The sequence below is a fragment of the Gadus chalcogrammus genome, chromosome 11, assembly GCF_026213295.1.
Source record: "Gadus chalcogrammus isolate NIFS_2021 chromosome 11, NIFS_Gcha_1.0, whole genome shotgun sequence".
NCBI classification, from domain to species: domain Eukaryota; kingdom Metazoa; phylum Chordata; class Actinopteri; order Gadiformes; family Gadidae; genus Gadus; species Gadus chalcogrammus.
In genome coordinates this window covers 7,600,844-7,620,243 of record NC_079422.1, presented here as the reverse complement: position 1 = coordinate 7,620,243, position 19,400 = coordinate 7,600,844, and the positions used below count along the sequence as shown (strand labels likewise).

The window sequence follows — 19,400 nt, the reverse complement described above, 5'->3', positions numbered from 1 at the left end:
TAACAATAACTATCCAGTGTTGCTTCATAAGTGTGGAGGAGGGAAAACCGAAAGAGAGAGACTGAAAGAAAGAGACCAGCTCAGCTGTCATCAAGCCTGTCAGATGAGATCAATTGCATTGGACATTCAATCTTCGCTAACAGCACTGAAACGTTTACTGATTTATCCATCAGCTAATTGCCACTAAATAGCTTACTTGAAATTCGATTAGCTGAAACAGAGGACCTGCAGATTCAACTGCCAATCAGAAATACAGCTGGGTTTTAACACTAATCCGTTTCCAATTATTGCCCTGGACAACTATGGTGGGGATGGTCAGGACAGCAGACCGCTGTAATAAGGAGAATGATTTCTTTCTCCTTATTGCACCGTGGTTCAGAGGCGCAATTTTGATTCCTCTATTTGTCTGGCACATATCTTTGAATTGACAATAAAGCTGACTTTGACCTTGACATAGCTTAAGAGGACACATCCTGAAGGAGCAGGTAGGGGCTAGGGCATCCTGCTCAAGGGTGTCTATAGGTTGGATTCAGACATTGGGTATCAAACCCAGTGCTCTTTCGCTGGAGATTCATACAACTTAGCCACTACACTCTCCTTTGTCCCATACAGATTGCCTCATCAGCTGAGGGCCTGTGAAACCATTCAGGATAGGGAAGCAGAGGGAAGGGAAGAGTAACAAACCCTGGATCTACACACATCTTTAATGTGTCTGTCTATTCACAGCAGCGAAGGGGGGTCAACTCACCATAGGGTGCAATACTGCCTGCCTCCACTGTGGTGCAGCAAAGGGCACAGGATTATTTGTTTTAGTTTGCACTCACTGGTTGTGTGTGTGTGTGTGTGTGTGTGTGTGTGTGTGTGTGTGTGTGTGTGTGTGTGTGTGTGTGTGTGTGTGTGTGTGTGTGTGTGTGTGTGTGTGTGTGTGTGTGTGTGTGTGTGTGTGTGTGTGTGTGTGTGTGTGTGTGTGTTTATGCATGTGTGTGGACTCTTCTAGAGACTCAATATTTAAGCATGCATGTACGAGAGTGTGTTTGGGCGAAAGCGTGTGTTCTTCAATATCTGACCGTACGTTCAAAACATTGTTAAATATGCATGTGAGTACATCAGCCAGGGCCCCATGGGACTCCCCCGGCAGATGAAAGAGCATTTCCAAGCCAAACCCACATCAAAACAGGTACACAATCAATGGCTTAACCATGTGTGTATGCGTGGTACAGGAGCAGGGGAAGGGAGGACAAGATGCCGTCAGCGGCCGTCGTGGCCGTGGCGGACGCTGAGGACTTCACTGACCTATTCCCGACTGGTGTCGTTTGTAGTTCTCTCCGAACGCCACTAGGCCGATGGCGATGGTCTGCAGACAGGGCCGGATTGCCGGGCTGAACTGGAGAGAGCAGGGAGAGAGTCAGGCTCAGAACCCTTTATGAATTTACAAACAAAAAACACCACTTTAATGACCACAACATTAATAAGCCAAAACCCCTCACAGTGGATTTTTAATAATCCTGCCTTGGATTAATGAATTACCATTTTATGTTATAATGAATCTCTTGGTTTAAAAATGTTGTCAGATTTAGAGAGATGGGCTGCATAAGAGAGACAGACGGAGACAATTTGAAAAGTTAAGAGAAATATAGAGTAATAAAAAAATACTAATCTGATGAACAACAACAAAAACAACAAAGGAAGCTCCTTCATTATAGTGTATTCTTTTTGGTCCTCCCTCAACAAGTCCAATTAGTGGATAAACCCCACCTTGCACACCTCTGCTCCTCATATTAGGCTTTTCTGTCAATCACATTGAACTATTTAGTCATTCAGCTTTTATCCAAAGCGGTAACAGCGGGTACAGTTATTAAGCGAAGGGAGAGGGCAGGCGTCTGTGGGAACCCAGTACCCTTCTGCAGAGTCCAACAACCACGGCCTTAAAATCTAACCCTGAACGCAGTACCTTCCTGCAGTCAGTCCATTAGCCTAGCCACTAGGGCTTTAACTGTTCAGGTGGCTCATAGTGTAGGATTGTTTCACGTTTTTTCGGTCTGGTTCGGTACTACAGCTATATATCTTTTTTTTATTCAATCATAATTCAGGGTCATGATTGTTGACGAGGGAAGAGATTATATTAATTTACGGTCACAACTAAAACGTGTCAATGTTTTATTTTAATTGCTGAAAAGTGGTACTTTATAATGTAACATTCACTTGTTTGTTCCTGTAAACGGTGAAAAAAACGCCCAAGCCGTTAGTGGTTTCCTTGTACCGTTCTGATTTGGTTGAACAATGAGACTGAAGCCCTTAGGGAGAGCGATGGTTGTCGTTAAGGGTCAGCCCCCGGGGGCTTTGCTCCCCTGGCGCTGGCTCATGTAAAACAGCTCATGTAAAATAGCACGTATGACGTGATTATACTGTTATGATGCACATCTCGGATTGATTTATCCATCACTGATTCGTTGTTGGTTCACTGATTAGCATCACTTTTGTTTCCTTTGCATTTGTCACCAGGGACTCCTCATGTTCTCAGACTTAAATTATACTTTGGGATCCACCTACTTGCTCTCTCTACTCTCGATTCCCTACCTTTATGATCTCCACTGAGCAGTGACCACCCAGTCCTCATTGTTACTTTCTGTGTATATAGTAGTATAATAAAGTCCCACTACTATGAAGTGTCCCTATTTTTATTAATTATATTATGTGCACAAATCAGGCCCTTTTTGCTCTCTCTTCCATACTGTTTTCCAATCGGTCCTGAACCGTGCATGCTTTGCACACCAAACCTTGCGTGATTACAAATGTTTTTCGTTGCTTTTAGGACGGGAATTGTTATCTTATATACCCCTATTATCCACTACCCTATGCTACCAACCAACTTCAACCACACACACACACACACACACACACACACACACACACACACACACACACACACACACACACACACACACACACACACACACAACACACACACACACACACACACACACACACACACACACCTGAAATCCCAGGCATCGGCCGTAAAAGCAGCCCTTGTGCATGGAGGCGTACTCCCGCACAAAGCTCTGGCTGAGGCCGCTCTCGTCCTGGAGGAAGAGGTTTCCGTAGCTGTTGTCGTGCAGCAGCCGCTGGGCCAGGTAGAGCAGGGCGCGCAGCTGGCACAGGGCGCTGCAGTAGGCCTCCATCTCCCCCGCATTGTGCGCCGCACGGAAGAAGATGCTGCGGCGGTTGGCGCTGATGTAGCGCCCCTTGTGGATGATGTGGAGAATGCAGCAGCGCACCACCTTTTAGGGGGAGGAGGGGGAAGAGATACAGAGAGAGAGACAAACACACACAGAGACAGAGACAAAGAAGGGGACAAAGGAGCAGGGTTGAAAATTAACAACTGCAACAAGCCAATACCAAGGAAACATTCAACATTTTTTACTCAAAATAAAAATTCTTCGACAGACGAGAAATTATAATATTACAGATGAAAGAAGCAAACATGGACCAAAAATACATGGTACATTTCTGCATTGAAATGTAAGATGTCGGCAAATCTTCAACGCAGTTAAATTAAAGGTCCCACGGCATGCTACCTTATGAATGCTTTAATATAGATATTAGTGGGCCCCTAACACATTATTTGAAGACGTTCCCGAAATTCAGCCGTGGAGCAGAATTACAGCCACTACGTGCCAGTCGCACATTAAGCTTTCCCCAAACGCGCCGTTTCGGTGTCTGTAGCTTTAATGCAAATGAGGAGGAGAGAGGCGGGTCAAGGAGGAGAGCGGGGGTGTTGCCCTGATATTATGAATCTCAAACGACTGCGTCGGGTTCTTAGATTTCTCTGGTTCTTCCAAGTCCACATCAATCTGAAGTAGACTGAACCACGACATGGAGGAGAAAGGAATTGTTGCCGCTTGAGCCCCGCTTCCCGCTGCCCGCTGCCGAGGGACCACCGCCTCGGCGCTGCCCACTGCAGGAGGCGGCGGTGCCTAAGCGCTGCCCGCTGCCGAGGCGGCGGTCCCTCGGCAGCGAGGCTCCGGCGGGAAACAATCGCGGGCAACAATCCCTTTCTCCTCCATGTCGTGGTTCATGTACTTCAGGGAGTCAAAGCCAAAGTTCATTTCCCCCAATTCCTTCTCAACCATGGCTGAGATAACCCCCACTACGAGTCTCTTTGTGGAAACACCGGAGACGAGAGTCCGACGTGTTATGCACCATAACACCAACAGCAGAACGGTTATCCAAATAACAAATAAGTGTACAACACAATACATATCATATAATACATATTATCTCGGCCAAAAACTGTGTGTGCCTCCAGACAATATTATGAATCACAAACGACTGTGTTGGGTTCTCCGACATCTCTGATTCTTCCACTTCCGAAGTAGACTGAACCGAGCGCTGCCTGCTGCCCGCTGCCGGCTGCCGGGCGGTGGTACTTCGTGGTGGTGGTGCCTCGCGGCAGCGGGCGGCGGGCAGCGGGGCTCAACGATGGCTGAGATAACCCCAACTATAATAATTGATTGTAGAAATACCAGAGACGTCAAAGAACCGACGTGTTATGCGCCAAAATACAAACAGCAGAACGGTTATCTAAATAACAAAGAAGTATACAACACTTGCGTTACAGTCCTGGAGGTCTTTAGCTAAATAACATCATATAATACATATTATCACGGCCAAAAGCTGTGTGCGCCTCCAGACGAAATTATGAATCACGAATGACTGCGTCAGGTTCTCCGTTGTCTCTGGTTCTTCCACATCAATCTGAAGTAGACTAAACCGTGCGCTGCCTGCTGCCTGCTGCCTGCTGCCTGCTGCCTGCTGCCTGCTGCCTGCTGCCTGCTGCCTGCTGCCCGCTGTCCGCTGCCCGCTGCCCGCTGCCCGCTGCCCGCTGCCCGCTGCCGGGCGGTGGTGCTTCGTGGTGGTGGTGCCTCGCGGCAGCGGGCAGCAGGGCTCAACGATAACCCCAACTACAGTCTAATTGTGGAAATGCCAGAGACGTCAAAGAAACAACGCGTTACGCGCCATAACACCAACAGCCAAACGTTTATCCAAATAACAAAGAAGTGTACAACACTTCTTCGTGTTGTACACACACACACACACACACACACACACACACACACACACACACACACACACACACACACACACACACACACACACACACACACACACACACACACACACACACACACACACACACACACGTGGCTCATAGCTCATTGGCGGGGCAAATTCTCTGGGCTGGCAAGGCAGAGAAAGGGGAGGTGGCATCTCCCCTTATGATGACATACGGGGAAAATTCCAAATTGGCGCGTCTGAGCTTTGTTTTTTCAAAGGCGGAGCAGGATGCCTAGTGCTCGTTTTACACCCAACAAAATGTCTAGCTACTAGGGAGCATAGGTAGGCTAGGATAACTCATCTTAATGTTAGAAAGCCTCAGATAGTGAATTTTTCATTCCATGGGATCTTTAATTGTGTTAAAAAGCCATTGAACCCCAAACCGTTCTGCTTTTTGCTTTAAACGTGATAATATTTGTTATATGATGAAAGCCCATTCATTGAAATGTTGTAGTTTTCGAATTCCAGCTGAAACAGTCAGTTCACTGGCGCTTTAATAAAGCGATATGTTTAATTCAAGTCTCTCTTATTTTTGGTTAATCTGAGGTTATTTTAGCTTTCACATCATATGTAAATGGAGTTCAGGCAAAGAGGAACAATGAAATGCAAATTAAATTATTATAAAATAACCAAAGCGATATAGTCTTCGGTCAAAAGATGAGTGCAATAATGCTTGACTAAAGGGAGACCGGACGGTAGTTAGCTAGTGTCAAACTACACCGCAGTAACAAGCGGTTACCCTATGTTTGAGAGCAGTACTTTTTGTAATGATTAACATGTTGGCTCGTTCACTAGATTTCTAGGAGTTGCTAAAGCCAAGGAAAGCCTTTGTTGGTCATCAATAACCAGCTGCGAAGCAGATTACCTTTTGCATACAGAAGAGGTGAGTGAGGGAGGGAGTGCGTTATCTCTAAGAAATACCTCTATCTTGAGGTCTCATAATCAACCTTGAAACAAAGCCAGATAGTAAGGTATGGTATGGATTGTATGTGTTTCTCAGTAGAGGAATTACAAACCTATTGCCTACTGTACATGAAGACATGCTCACAAACACATACACATTTTTTTTGGTCGCTTCTGATAAAAGCGTCTGCTAAATGCCCTAAATGTAAAATGTAAAACAGTGATTCACACGCACCTGCACACAATCAATAAAGCGATCGTTCAGAAAACTGTTGCATACAGAGCTACTTGGCCCATTAAACAAAAATTTCAGGGTTCCCCACAGTGGTCTATAGGTGAGGCGCAGCACCTAAGCTAAGTTACCGACTGCCTCTACAAACTAATGAACTTTCACAATAAAAGGCTGTGATAAAAAAGACGTGATGACGATGACAATGTCTGTTCAACTTCTGCTTTCAAACAGACAGGGAATAGAGGCGACTATTAGCTTATAATAATAAGTATACTGTATAGCCAGATATCGTTGGCTGTACTTCATGGATTACGTCTATGAAATCAAACAGCGGATGGAGTCCCATGAGATCTCCGTTCTGGCTTATTACGCACATTATTTACAGCCAGTTCAACCATTCATCCTCTAATTCTGACAAAACCCCTATTGATGAAGAGCATACAGAAGCATTTGACTGATTTGAAAATACATGTGATGCGAATCTGTGTACAGAACAAATGCGGGACAATTTAATTAAACAGAACAGCGGAATTGCACTAGTGTGCGTCAATAATTTGCACCAATGTGAGTGGGTGAGTGCGTAATCAGTGGCTGATGTGATCAAGGCAGAGAACCTCAGGAAGGGAGGGCCTCTTATTTTCAAGTGTTCTTTCTTTTCAACCCAAGCTTGTTTGATAGAGAATTTGAGTGAATCAACGTTTCAGAAGATTTGACTTATCATAGGTTATGGTACAGTCTTACACTATCGCTTGCCTCTTTCTCAGAAGAACATCCCTCCAATAAAATGCACACACACACACACACACACACACACACACACACACACACACACACACACACACACACACACACACACACACACACACACACACACACACACACACACACACACACACACACACACCCTCACCTTGACCAGGGAGCGGTAGCCATTGGCGGGTATGTGCGGGTCGAAGTCAAAGTGGTGGTAGACGGAGGTGAAGCCGTGGATGACGGGCTCCAGGCCCCGAGCGTGCTCCTGGATGAGGGTCATGGAGTCCACCAGCCTGCGGGCCGCATCCCCCTGGGACCCCTTGGCGCCGCCCGAGAAGAAGGCGACGTTCTCCTCACACACCGCGTGGACCGCCACGAAAATTGCCCTGGTGTCCATCACTGGGAAGAGTGACAAACGTTGCCGTATTACTATATTGTTAATGCGTTGTACATACATGGGTCATTTTGGAGCGCACACAGATGCAAGGGGAAGGATTCAATAGCATCAATGAGTGATGTTGTGGAGTACAACCAACTGAATTCCCCCCCTTCCAACGACATAGGAGGAGCCACAGTGGCCTGTACCAGTGGTTCTGCCAGATGCCAGTCGATTCCACACCCCCTACACCTTAATGGGTTGTCTGTTTATGGATGCCTATGGGGAGACTGTGGACATTGTGGTCTGACCACAGAACACTACGGCTTGGAGTCAAACCGCCTAGCAGACTATCTTGTGCTAGACTATCTTGCGAGAATGCCAGACGAGAAAGTGCTTTATTAATCCCAGTCGGGAACTTTGAGATGTGACGGACATACCGGTAGTTAATTAGCTTATGTTTTGGACAAACACATGCATGTTAATTCGGCCTCTGTAGATCTGAGCCCTTTTCGTTTTGGGGGAAAACACCTGTGCCACAAAAAGTCAATTCCACAACCGGTGGAGATTAAGGCAAGGCAAGGCAAGGCAATTTTATTTGTATAGCACATTTCATACAACAATGGCAATTCAAAGTGCTTTACATAGAGCATAAGAAATACAAAACAGGGAGAATAGATCAGAGAATACAAATGAGCATAAAAGATAAAGTTATAAAAATAGAGGGTATATAAAGATAAAAGATTAAAATAGATAAGAATATAGCTCGAAATAAAGGAGTGAATCAAAGTGCTAGTGTTTAGTCGAAGGCACTGGAGAACATGAAGGTTTTAAGCCTGGTTTTGAAGGTATTTAGAGTTTCGGCTTTTTTTAGTTCATCAGGGAGTTTATTCCACTTGCACGAGGCAGAATAACTAAAAGCTGCTTCACCGTGTTTAGTTTTCACTCTTGGAGTGATTAATAGACTGGTCCCAGCTGACCTTAGGGGTCTAGCTGGAGTGTAAGGTGAAAGGAGGTCCGACATGTATTTTGGCCCGAGACCATTTAGCGATTTATAGACTATTAGGAGTACTTTGAATTCAATCCTCTGACAGACTGGTAACCAGTGTAGAGATCTGAGAATAGGTGTAATATGTTCAAATTTTTTTGTTTTTGTTAGGACTCTAGCAGCAGCGTTTTGTACAAGTTGCAATTTACGAACAGCTCCTTTTGAAAGGCCTGTCAAAAGACCATTACAATAATCAAGCCTATTCGAAATAAATGCATGGATGAGCTTTTCAAGGTCTTGTTTAGACATGAAGCCTCTAATTCTTGCTATATTTTTAAGGTGATAGTAGGCTGATTTGGTTATTGAGTTTATGTGGCTGTTGAAATTTAGATCAGAGTCTAGAATTACACCAAGATTTCTAACCTGGTTTTTAGTTTGAAGAGAGAGAGAATCAAGGTAGGCACTGACTTTTGGTCTTTTGTCATTTGCACCAAAGACAATTATCTCAGTTTTATCTTTGTTTAGCTGGAGGAAATTTTGTCTCATCCAGCTGTTTATCTGTTCAATGCATTTACAGAGATTGTCGATGGGACTATAGTCGTTTGGTGACAGGGCTATATAAATTTGAGTGTCATCCGCATAGTTGTGGTAAGCAATTTTGTTGTTTTTTAGAATGTGTCCTAATGGAAGCATGTAGAGATTGAATAGAAGAGGACCCAGGATTGATCCTTGGGGAACTCCACATGTCATTTTAATTTGACTAGATACAAAATTTCCAATGGAGACAAAGTAGTTTCTGTCCTGTAGATAGGATCTAAACCAATTTATGACAGTTCCTGAAAGCCCAACCCAATTTTCGAGTCTGTCTATTAAAATATTATGGTCTACCGTATCAAAAGCAGCGCTAAGATCTAGTAAAACTAAAACTGACATTTTTCCGGAATCTGTATTTAAACGGATGTCATTTAGGACTTTGATAAGGGCCGTTTCAGTGCTATGTAAGGGGCGAAAGCCTGATTGAAAGTTATCAAAGAGGTCATTTACGGTTAAATAGTTGCTGAGTTGTTGGTAAACAACTTTTTCAATTATTTTACCTATGAAAGGTAAATTTGATATGGGTCTATAATTGTTAAGTGAAGATGGGTCTAGGCTGCTCTTTTTTAATAATAAAGGCTTAATAATTGCAGTTTTCAAGGTTTCAGGAAAATGTCCTGATAGGAGGGAATTATTGATTATTTGTATTAATTCACTCGCCAAGCAGCTAAAAATATTTTTGAAAAAACGTGTAGGTAAAACATCGAGGGCACAGGTGGAAGGTTTAAGATGTGATATGATTTCATCGAGAGTCTTATTGTCGATGGTGTTAAATTGTGTCATAGTTATTGTATTATCCTTTTCTGGGAACAAAGGTGACATGTTTTTCGTACCGGACAAGGCGGAGTTAATAACTTGTCTAATGCCTTCTATTTTATTGCTAAAAAAGGATGCAAACTCATTGCATTTATTAGTCGACAGGAGTTCCTGAGCAATTGAAGCTGGAGGATTTGTAAGCTTATCAACAGTGCTAAAAAGGATGCGTGCGTTATTGATGTTATTGTTGATGATCTTAGAGAAAAAGGATTCTCTGGCGCTTCTTATTACTGTATTATATATTTGAAGATTCTCTTTATATATGTCATAATGGACCTGGAGATTTGATTTTCTCCATCTGCGCTCTGCTTTGCGACACTTCCTTTTTTGTTCCTTTACAGCTGGAGCAGTTCTCCAGGGAGCTTTTTGCTTGCCCGAGATGGATTTAACCCTAATCGGCGCAATAGCATCAATAGCTTTTTTGATTTTGGAGTTGAAATCCTGTAGACGGTCATTGACTGAGGTTGAAATAGGAGTTGTAGTGGGTGCCAAGGAGATGGCCTCCATAAACAGTGCATTAGTATTTTCATTGAAATGTCGCTTTGTAATTGTTTCTGATAGGATTTGAGTAACCGGAGGGATAGACATCTCAAAGAATATGCAGGAATGGTCAGATAAGGCAATGTCAGTTACAATAACATTAAAAATGTTTAGACCTTTCGTGATAATAAGGTCCAAAATGTGACCTCGATTATGAGTTGGGTATTTCACATGTTGTTGAAGGCCAAAAACATCCAACAAGGCCGAGAGTTCTTTGGCTCTTTTATCCTCTGATTTATCTATATGAATGTTAAAATCACCAGCAATAATTAAACTATCAAATTCAGTAGTAATAATAGAAAGAAATTCAGATAGTTCGTTGAAGAACATAGCAGAGTATTGAGGTGGTCTATATAAAATTATTAAAAGTATTCGAGGGGAGCATTTAAAAATGGCTGAAAGATATTCAAATGATAAAAATTCTCCAAATGATATCTGCTTGCAATTAAAACTATCCCTGAAAAAGGTGGCGACTCCACCTCCTTTCCTGTGTGTTCTAACAACATCCAAGCTTCTAAAATTAGGAGGGGCTGATTCAATAAGTATCGGTGCCTTGCTTTCTTTGTCTAGCCACGTTTCAGTCACAAATAAAAAATCCAGTTCATGGGAACTAATCAAGTTGTTAATTAAAAATGACTTATTTGCCAGGGATCTAGCATTAAAAAGGGCAAGCTTAAGTTGTTGAGTAGCTGGTCGCAGTACAGATTGTGAATAGCAGGGTACAGAGATTAAGTTAGAGACATTTATAGAAATCCTGTTAGAGGAGCGATCTGAGCTGTAGTTCATTTTTCTGTTATTGATGTGAACAGGGATTTTGAGAATGGAAAGTCCCAGCTTTATATGAGTATGGGTAGAATCCCTCTGCGGTGGCGTGATGGGGGGATGGGTGTGGTTGATAGGGGTATCATCCCTCGGCGGCGGCGCGGTTTGGGGGTGGGGTAGGGGGGGGCATCTTCCTCAAGGGTATGTCAGCAGGATGTGTTTCCTTCCCCCTCAAGGCTCTTTCTAGCTTGGCCCTGCCATTCAAACTGTCTCCATCTCTCTTTTTTATGAACCCTGGTAGCTCTAAACATCTATCGCTAGGACAAGGAAAGTAAGCTTTCTCGTGCGTTTCTGGCTGCGGTTTTACTGCTCGCTCTTTGGCGGTGATTTCCCTGCGGAGCCCAGAGCAGGCTGATAATATTCAGCACCAACCCCCACATTGGTAATCGACAGACACTGTACAGAGCAAGGGTATCATCTGCCGCATCCCGCCACCCCGCCCCCTCAAAATAAACTTCTTCTGCTTCTAATAACTAATCCATGGCCATCGCCCTGGCCCACGGCGGTCCATCGATCGGAAACTTGTTAAGCAGGCGCTGAAGTTAAATGATGTAAATCTGGCAGCTTAACTGCACAAAGAAATCCACCGAGATCCAGACAGAAACACTTGGAGCAGGATAGAGAGAGGGCATTGCTTGGCACACTTACTGAGTGGTTAACCAAACCAGATTAGTTTGGAAAACACATTGCCAAACACACACTTTCAAACAAACTGCTTACACTGTACTGTTCAGTTCCGCCTGGGAGTCAGTCAGTCAGTCAGTCAGTCAGTCAGTCAGTCAGTCAGTCTGTCTGTACAAGCTCGCTCCCTAATGGCTCCCCATGTAACATGAGAATATACCCAGTCTCAGCTCCCTGCTGGCTGCCCCTCTTGGTGTAGTGTGAGCAGGAGCAGGGACACCTGAGTGCGTTTCCATAACACAGACACCCAGGGCACGTAGCCGGATATGTTGAACGGTACCAAGAAAGCTGGTGGATTATAGAGGAACAGATACGTTGGGGCGGGTCCAGAACCTGTCCGCAACCTTCAACTCAAGCATCCTTAAGCAAGATGCCTCAGCCCTACCGACGCAACGGTCATGCCATTCATCAACAACAGAAAAACCTCTGCTGAACGGTAAAAAGTGTGAGCAACGATGTTCACACACATTGGCAGCCCTTTGCCCGCCGGGCTACATCCGCTATTGAAACAGCATAGCACTGGATGAGTGGTAGTAACAAAGCCTGGGCTGCCAGGAGTCATAGTGAGGGAAGTTTGGACTCAGGCCCAGTCTCACGTTCGTTCTTTGTGTGGCAGGAGAACCGGGGGTTTCTAACATTACCAAACAAACATGCAATACAAATTACCCCATACAACGCATCGCTCTTGAAAATAATGCCTCACAGAGCTGTGATGTCTTATACATATTGGATAAACATATTATGATATGGAAATACAATGTAAGTATTTCATATTTGAGAGTGCGTGAGGACAGGTGATTCATTGTTGTGCTCGGTCCAAAATTAAGAGGAATCCCACGCTGCTGACTTCTATGACTCAATCCCACGTAATAAAGAAGTACCCACAAACACACTCAGGCGGGTGCATGCGGGCACACACGGACACACACAGACACACACACACACACACACACACAGACCGATCACAATGATGTCAGAGTCCTTTCTCCATCATTGGTTGCTCAACTTGAGCTTTTCTGGAGGCCATTTCTCCACTAAACATTGTTCAGATTCCTCCAGTTTTTGATCGGTAACACAACCAAGAGAGGTTTGACAGTTTTAGGGTAGGCCAAACTTTAAAAAGGAAAGACTAATACAATTACAAATAAAGGATAAAGGTAGCTCATGTTAGGAAGTTCATGGTAGTCTTTGAGCTCATTCCCTACAAAGAGAGCCTATCGATACAGCCATTCCATTATTCATTCTACACCTCACATCGCTGAATATATTTAACTTGTATCATACAGACATTAAAAAAATAATATTGCTAATATGACGTCATGAATCCCTCCCCCCACCATCACATGCTAAAGTTGTGTGCTTGCTTTCCATCTTTGTGCTATTTCTGCACACTGTCTATATTAAGCTTCGTAAATAGAGACCAGGCCAGTGTGTTCTACCATGGACACCACCAGAAGGCCAGAGGCAAATGTCCCCAAACATTTGGGTCTGTGCTAGGGCCCGACCGATTCATCGGCCTGCCGATTTAATCGGCCGATTATAGCCTTTTTGAAAATAATCAACATCTGCCAAAAAGACGCAGATTACAACCGATTTTTTTAAATTTATTTTTTATTTTTAGAAATGTTATTGAGCTTAGTATCCTGCTGATTGCGCTCCTACTCGCCTTGCTAACTAACAACTTTAGCTGGAGTAAAAAATAGGAGATTTAATTTTACCGTACAACATGAAAGCACGCTCGCTCAGGCAGCTGCACGCTCACCTCACCAATGTACACAAGTTTGAGCATGTTGTGCCTGTTTTTCTTTAGGTCCCAGGCCATGTTAATTTGTAATACTGTAGACTCTAACGGTGAGACCATACTGCTCAGCACGCACGTGTTAGTCACTGCTCACGAGCGCAGCACATTGGGAGTTAGTTATTTATTTTACGTTACACTCATTTTTTACTGTAAATATATTCTAAACCACTCAAAGGTTCTGCATTCAATTCACATATTCGTCAAAAGTGTTTAAAGTATATTTAAGGTATCAAAAACTACGTTTTATATGCTTTTTTTTGTTTTGTTTTTAATCGGCCGATTAAATCGTAATCGTAATTTTTCTCTGAAAATAATCGGCATCGGCATCGGCACTCAAAAATAAATATCGGTCGGGCCCTAGCCTGTGCTACCTCCCATGGAGATAGCGTTTAAGAAAGTAGATATACACAAGTAGCCATTCAAATGCATGAAATAGTGTGATTTGGAAATGGATGCCATACAAAATAAGACTTTAAAAGGTGCAGTGTGTAGAATTGAGGGGCATCTTTCGGAGTTGAAGAGAGCTGAATGACATCATGTTTTAAAAAATGTAGGCATTCATTAACCTTACTTAACATACAAGGACCTGAGGCAAATAGATTCTTGCCAAGTAGGTTCAACTAATGACTCAATTCTCTATGCACCTTTGTGCAGAGCCGAGCGGAATAGGACCCCAGACATTATTCTCCAGGAAGAAGAGTCCTCCTATGAGGACACAAGGGAGCCTGGAAAAAAACTTATTTATATGCACACAATATATATATATGTAGGAATACACACATTCTTACTATAGTGCAATGTGTAAATTTATTTGGCATCTTAGTTCCCTGAATAAGTTAAGTTGGTTGAACAGCAAAGACGAGAAAAAGGAAAATAATCAGGGGGCCTAGCTCAGGGCTCATTGACAAACACAATCACAGGCATCCTACAAAGAAAGAAACACAAATTCCCCCCAATGGTGCACAAGGGGGCCTTTAGCCTTGTCTGGTATTCACCATGACTCAACACAGCTGGAAAGACCATGCAAAATATGCCAAAATTAAAATCGGTTAATTCGAAGATGTGCAATGGTAACCTGGCTGGGATGAGGGCGGCAATAGCTCAGGAGTAGAGCGGGCTGGCTGGTAACCTGAAGGTTGCTGGTTCAATCCCCAGGTCCTCCTAGCTGAGTGTAGAGGTGTCCTTGAGCAAGGCACCTAACCCTAACTTCTTCCGACGGGGCTGGCTGTCGCCTTGCATGGCTGACTCCGCCGTCGGTGCGCGAATGGTGAATGTGAGGAAATATTGTAAAGCGCTTTGGGTGGCCAAAGGTTAGAAAAGCTCTATATAAATGCAGTTCATTTACATTTATATGAGCCAATGGGGGCGAGCTGACATGAACAGGTGCTGCCTGGATCAACTGGAGCTGCTGCAGAAGCAAGATCCAAAGATACCAAGCCTAGGGCACACTTCAACCTAACTTAACAAAGGGTCATCATCGTGTGTAACCGATGCATGCTGGTCAGCACAGGCCAGCCACCATACTGCAGGCTCCTACCTCTAACCCTCTACAGTATGGGCTGCCTGCTACCAGCATCACTTGGAGCATGCACTGCTAACCTTTGCTCTGAATAGAGACACTGATGTGCATGAAATGAAGTAATGAAATACAGTGTTGGGCTTACAGTAAGGTTGGTCCTCATGTGATGCTCATTAAACCCCTAGGCTTTGCCGACTGAGAAGACAACGACACACACTGATGCTGCCATGGCGCCCACGGCTCAACCTAACAGGCCAGAAAGATGCTACTGTGTGCTACGAGCATTGCAACAGTCAGCAGACCACGCATACACACGTTCTAGTAAAGTGATGTGAATACAGCGATAGTAAAGCATCAATACGCACACATATTACCTTAACTCTATTTTAGTTGAAAGCACAGTTATCATCCCAAATCAATTGACAATTTATGTCTCTCTTAAGTCCATACTTAAAATATGGATGAGAATAAGCATCAATAAGTCATGCAAAACAAGCAGCGTAGCCCCATCGTGCAGATCTGTTACTCGTGTGTGTGTGTGTGTGTGTGCGTGCGTGCAGATCTGTTACTCGTGTGTGTGTGTGTGTGTGTGTGTGTGTGTGTGTGTGTGTGTGTGTGTGTGTGTGTGCGTGCACATGTTATTTTGTATGTGTTTGTGTTGCCATTTAACTGTCTTTACATAATTGCCACATTGCCATAATTGTGTGTGAAACCTAGACCCTAAAGGAGAACTATCTACGGTAAGTATGCAAGGTACAATTGAATAAAACTACAAATAAGACTTGGTTTACCGGCATCCAAGTTCATCCGAGTCTCTTCTCTTCCAGAACAACAATGAGAGCATGAGGGGAAAAAAGAGAACTAGAATGAGACAGAGAAGGGGGGGGCTGGGGGTGAGACAGAAAAGAGACAGGCCACTGTGATAGGCTCTCTCGCTTTCATAGCTGCTTCTGTGTAAATCATGTTCGGGAAACGGGGGGGAGGAGAGTCCCCCTTCACCTCAGCTGTTTGTTTACGTTGACAGTGGGACAATGTGGTAAGGGAAAATAGTTTGTGTGTCCGTGTGCCCTAGCACACACACAACATATGAAGCCTTGACAACTAGAACACAGAGATCTTGTTTTTCCAAAAAGGTCAGGCTGATAGCAGGAGAATGTATTACATACTGCGTCAAATGTTGTGTATTGACCTTGTTCTACTTTACTCCTAGAGACTGTGTGTCTCTGTCTGTCTGTCTATCTGACATTTCTGAAGTACCTTCCAGGTCCTTATCTTCCCTCCTATTGACTGCAGCACGTGGAACACCCATTGACCTCCTGCCCACTTGGCATCAGCCAGGAAGCTGCTGCAGTAAAAACCCTGGCGGAGATTATGGCCGTATGCTGTCTTAATTAGGATTTAATACTCAATTAACCAGTGGTTAACTGTGGCTTTCATATACATTTATAAACTCAGAGACTTCCAGAAGAAGTGTTTTGGGGGAAAACATTGATATTAGATATAGTGATATCAGGCACAGTATCAGATATTAAACATACGGCTGGAAATTAGCACCTGCAGAATGCATAAAACATAACATTGATTTACAATACTTCATTATGGGGAAAACAGCAGCTGTGACCCCTGTTTCCATACAGGGGGTCCCAGTGGACACTGTTGAGGAATAATACCTGGGGGTGTACTTTAATAACAAGTTGGACTGGACTAGAAACGCAGAGGCCGTCTACAAAAAAAAGGCCAAAGTCAACTCTTTTTCCTCAGGAGGCTGAGGTCCTTTAACATCTGCCGGACGATGCTGAAGATGTTTTATGAGTCTGTTGTAGCCAGTGCAATCTTCTTCGCTGTCACATGCTGGGGCAGTGGGATGAAGGTTGCAGACACCAACAGACTTGAAAAACTGATTAGGAGGGCCGGTGATGTTGTGGGGGAGGAACTGGACACCCTGACGACCGTGGCAGAGAGGAGGATTCTGTCTAGGCTTCAGTCCATCTTGGACAATGTCTCACATATATCAATATTCACGCTGACAGGAAAGGCCAATATCAAGATGTGGCTGCATTGGTCATAACAGTATCATCAAAGTAATCTAAGAAAATTTGGCAAAATGATGCTGAATATTCACACCAAATGATTTTTATTGTGCAATGTGCCACTTGCTATACTGTCAGACCCCTTCGGCTCCAGTGTTTTTTTCTACTACATAACCCAGATACCACTCCCTTCAATATACAGTGTGTAACTAATAATCATCTGTGGCCTAGCTGAGGAACCGTGGAGGTGGGTGTAACATCCAAGGGAGGGGGGAGGTGTTGACCCTTGTTCCACTCACACATCCTGTATTTAAACATGCCCGAAGCAAACAACAGGAAGTCAGTAAAATAGGCCGCCACTGCACTTTGCATTACACAGTTGGGTTTCCCTTCACCATATCACTTTGAGTCTGCTGTCAAAAAACAACAATATGCCTAACTCACATTACCTGCTGCTTAATGACATGTTGTGCATCTGAAATACCTACTTGAATTCACTCAGGAGGGATAGTGTCTAATCAACAGTTAAATAGGTACAACAGGAAACATGGCCCTCATCATTTCCCTCCAAGTAATCAATGGTATGTTATTTGGTAAAGTGTGCGTAAAAATGAGTTTATAAATCTCAAATAAGGCACAAACACACCAGTGAGCCATATATGTATGACAGGGCTATGAGAAGTGTAAAGCACTAGCTTAAGATGATAATACATTAAATGTATGTTGTTTCAGATAATACTTTAGACACTGAGCTGATAAAAGCACAAACTAGAGCAAGAGAGGAGCTAGTGTACGATAGTAAATAATAGCTAGTGTACATGAGCAACTCCAGAGTATACCAATTCAACAAAACGTATGGAAAACACTGACCTGAATTCTTTCAACAGGCAAGCAGTGCAAATGTCAATGTCAGGTAAACATCCAGTTTAATCGTATCGTTTACAGAAATTAGTAATAATGGATTGATATGATGTGAAGAACAGCCACTGAGCATGGCACGTTATTTAAATAATGATACAATATAAATATGGTTATTTTGTCGGTTAATAACGTTACATTTCCGCTACAAACTGAAACAGCGCGTCACGCTGAAAAACACGTAACAGATATACAACAGATGTACAACTAAAACATACATGTAAAGTTGACAGATGATTAAAAAAAAATCATAGTTGCCCTCATCTCTATTAAATAATAACGTCAGCCTCCACTACATCAAATAAAAACCAGAAGCAGTGAGTTGAGAGACATGTTCAAAGCTGTAGCTAGCTGCTTGGACTGAGGAAGGATCCTGATGAATTACGTTATCCCGGTTTAATGCACCACCATTTCCGTTCTCTTAACCCTCGGGTAGTGTTTAGACGCATAATAATAACATGACAAGAATAACAAAGATATGTTGAGTAATTATTAAGTTGTACGGCCATTTTAGACAAAGCAATAACCGAAGCCTGTGACGGAAAAACCTTTATCCCTCGCCGCTAAACCCATGTAAATGAAAGTCCCGTCCTTTCGCTTATAACGCTCATTTGGAGCATCCCGCTGCGGGTGTTCCGTCGTGAAATCAGAGCGCCTGGGAAAGAGACGCCCACATTAGCTAGCGGCATGACAGCTCCCTAGTGTCACAGGCAATGTTCAAAAGCCTTTGCGGTACAAACAATTTCCAAAGCAATACGGAGACGAAGAGCTGCGTCGCGTTGTAGCTTACCAACTGGCCCTTCTTTATGCTTGGACGAACGGCTTCCATTCACACCTTTTTCAACTCCGCTTCCTTTCTTTTTGACAGACGCCATCTTCACTCGAACTGTTTACGCGCCGCCTCGAAACATCTTTTCTACACGCCCTACCTGGTACAGGAGTCACGCCCACGCCACGCAGCCGTCCAGTCAACGACCAGCGGTACATACAGGTAGCCAATGACGAGGCTTCTGGATTCCCTACGCACGTACCCGTTGCCCTTGGTTACGATAAAGCGCGTCCACTGAACCGGTGATCGCCTTGGATACGCCACATGACGAGGGTTTACACCAAACTGAAGAATGCAGACGCTTGTTTCTAAATGTTTAATCACGGAGTGCATAAGCACATTTCGGCACATAGAAGTCAATATTGTACACAACAATTCACCACATTGTATAGTAAAAGACACGCATGAAAACGTTATGATATGGTATTTAAAAGGTAGGACAACAAATGTCCTAAGTTGTCCTACCCACCAGCCACACAT

The 19,400-nt window shown here is 43.7% G+C and overlaps 2 protein-coding genes across 3 annotated transcripts in view; one reads left to right on the top strand and one right to left on the bottom strand.

Annotated features, from left to right (window-relative positions):
* The window catches only part of lipeb (lipase, hormone-sensitive b), a 43,237-nt gene extending 23,856 nt beyond the window's left edge, over positions 1-19,381 (bottom strand). Inside the window, exons 1-5 of one of the 2 annotated variants that reach the window (XM_056601345.1) lie at positions 18,882-18,972; positions 15,935-18,746; positions 7,164-7,405; positions 2,997-3,281; positions 1,294-1,384 (exon numbers count right to left, since the gene is read on the bottom strand). In XM_056601345.1, coding sequence (XP_056457320.1) covers positions 1,294-1,384; positions 2,997-3,281; positions 7,164-7,405; positions 15,935-15,950 — 634 coding nt within the window. In that variant the 5' untranslated portion in view covers positions 15,951-18,746; positions 18,882-18,972. Of the gene's footprint in view, positions 1-1,293; positions 1,385-2,996; positions 3,282-7,163; positions 7,406-15,934; positions 18,747-18,881 lie in introns of both variants that reach the window. The other variant, XM_056601344.1, reaches the window with a different exon arrangement.
* LOC130391291 (trypsin-2-like) overlaps positions 1-19,400 on the top strand; it is a 229,205-nt gene that overhangs the window by 103,377 nt on the left and 106,428 nt on the right. The gene's annotated exons all lie outside the window — the stretch shown is intronic.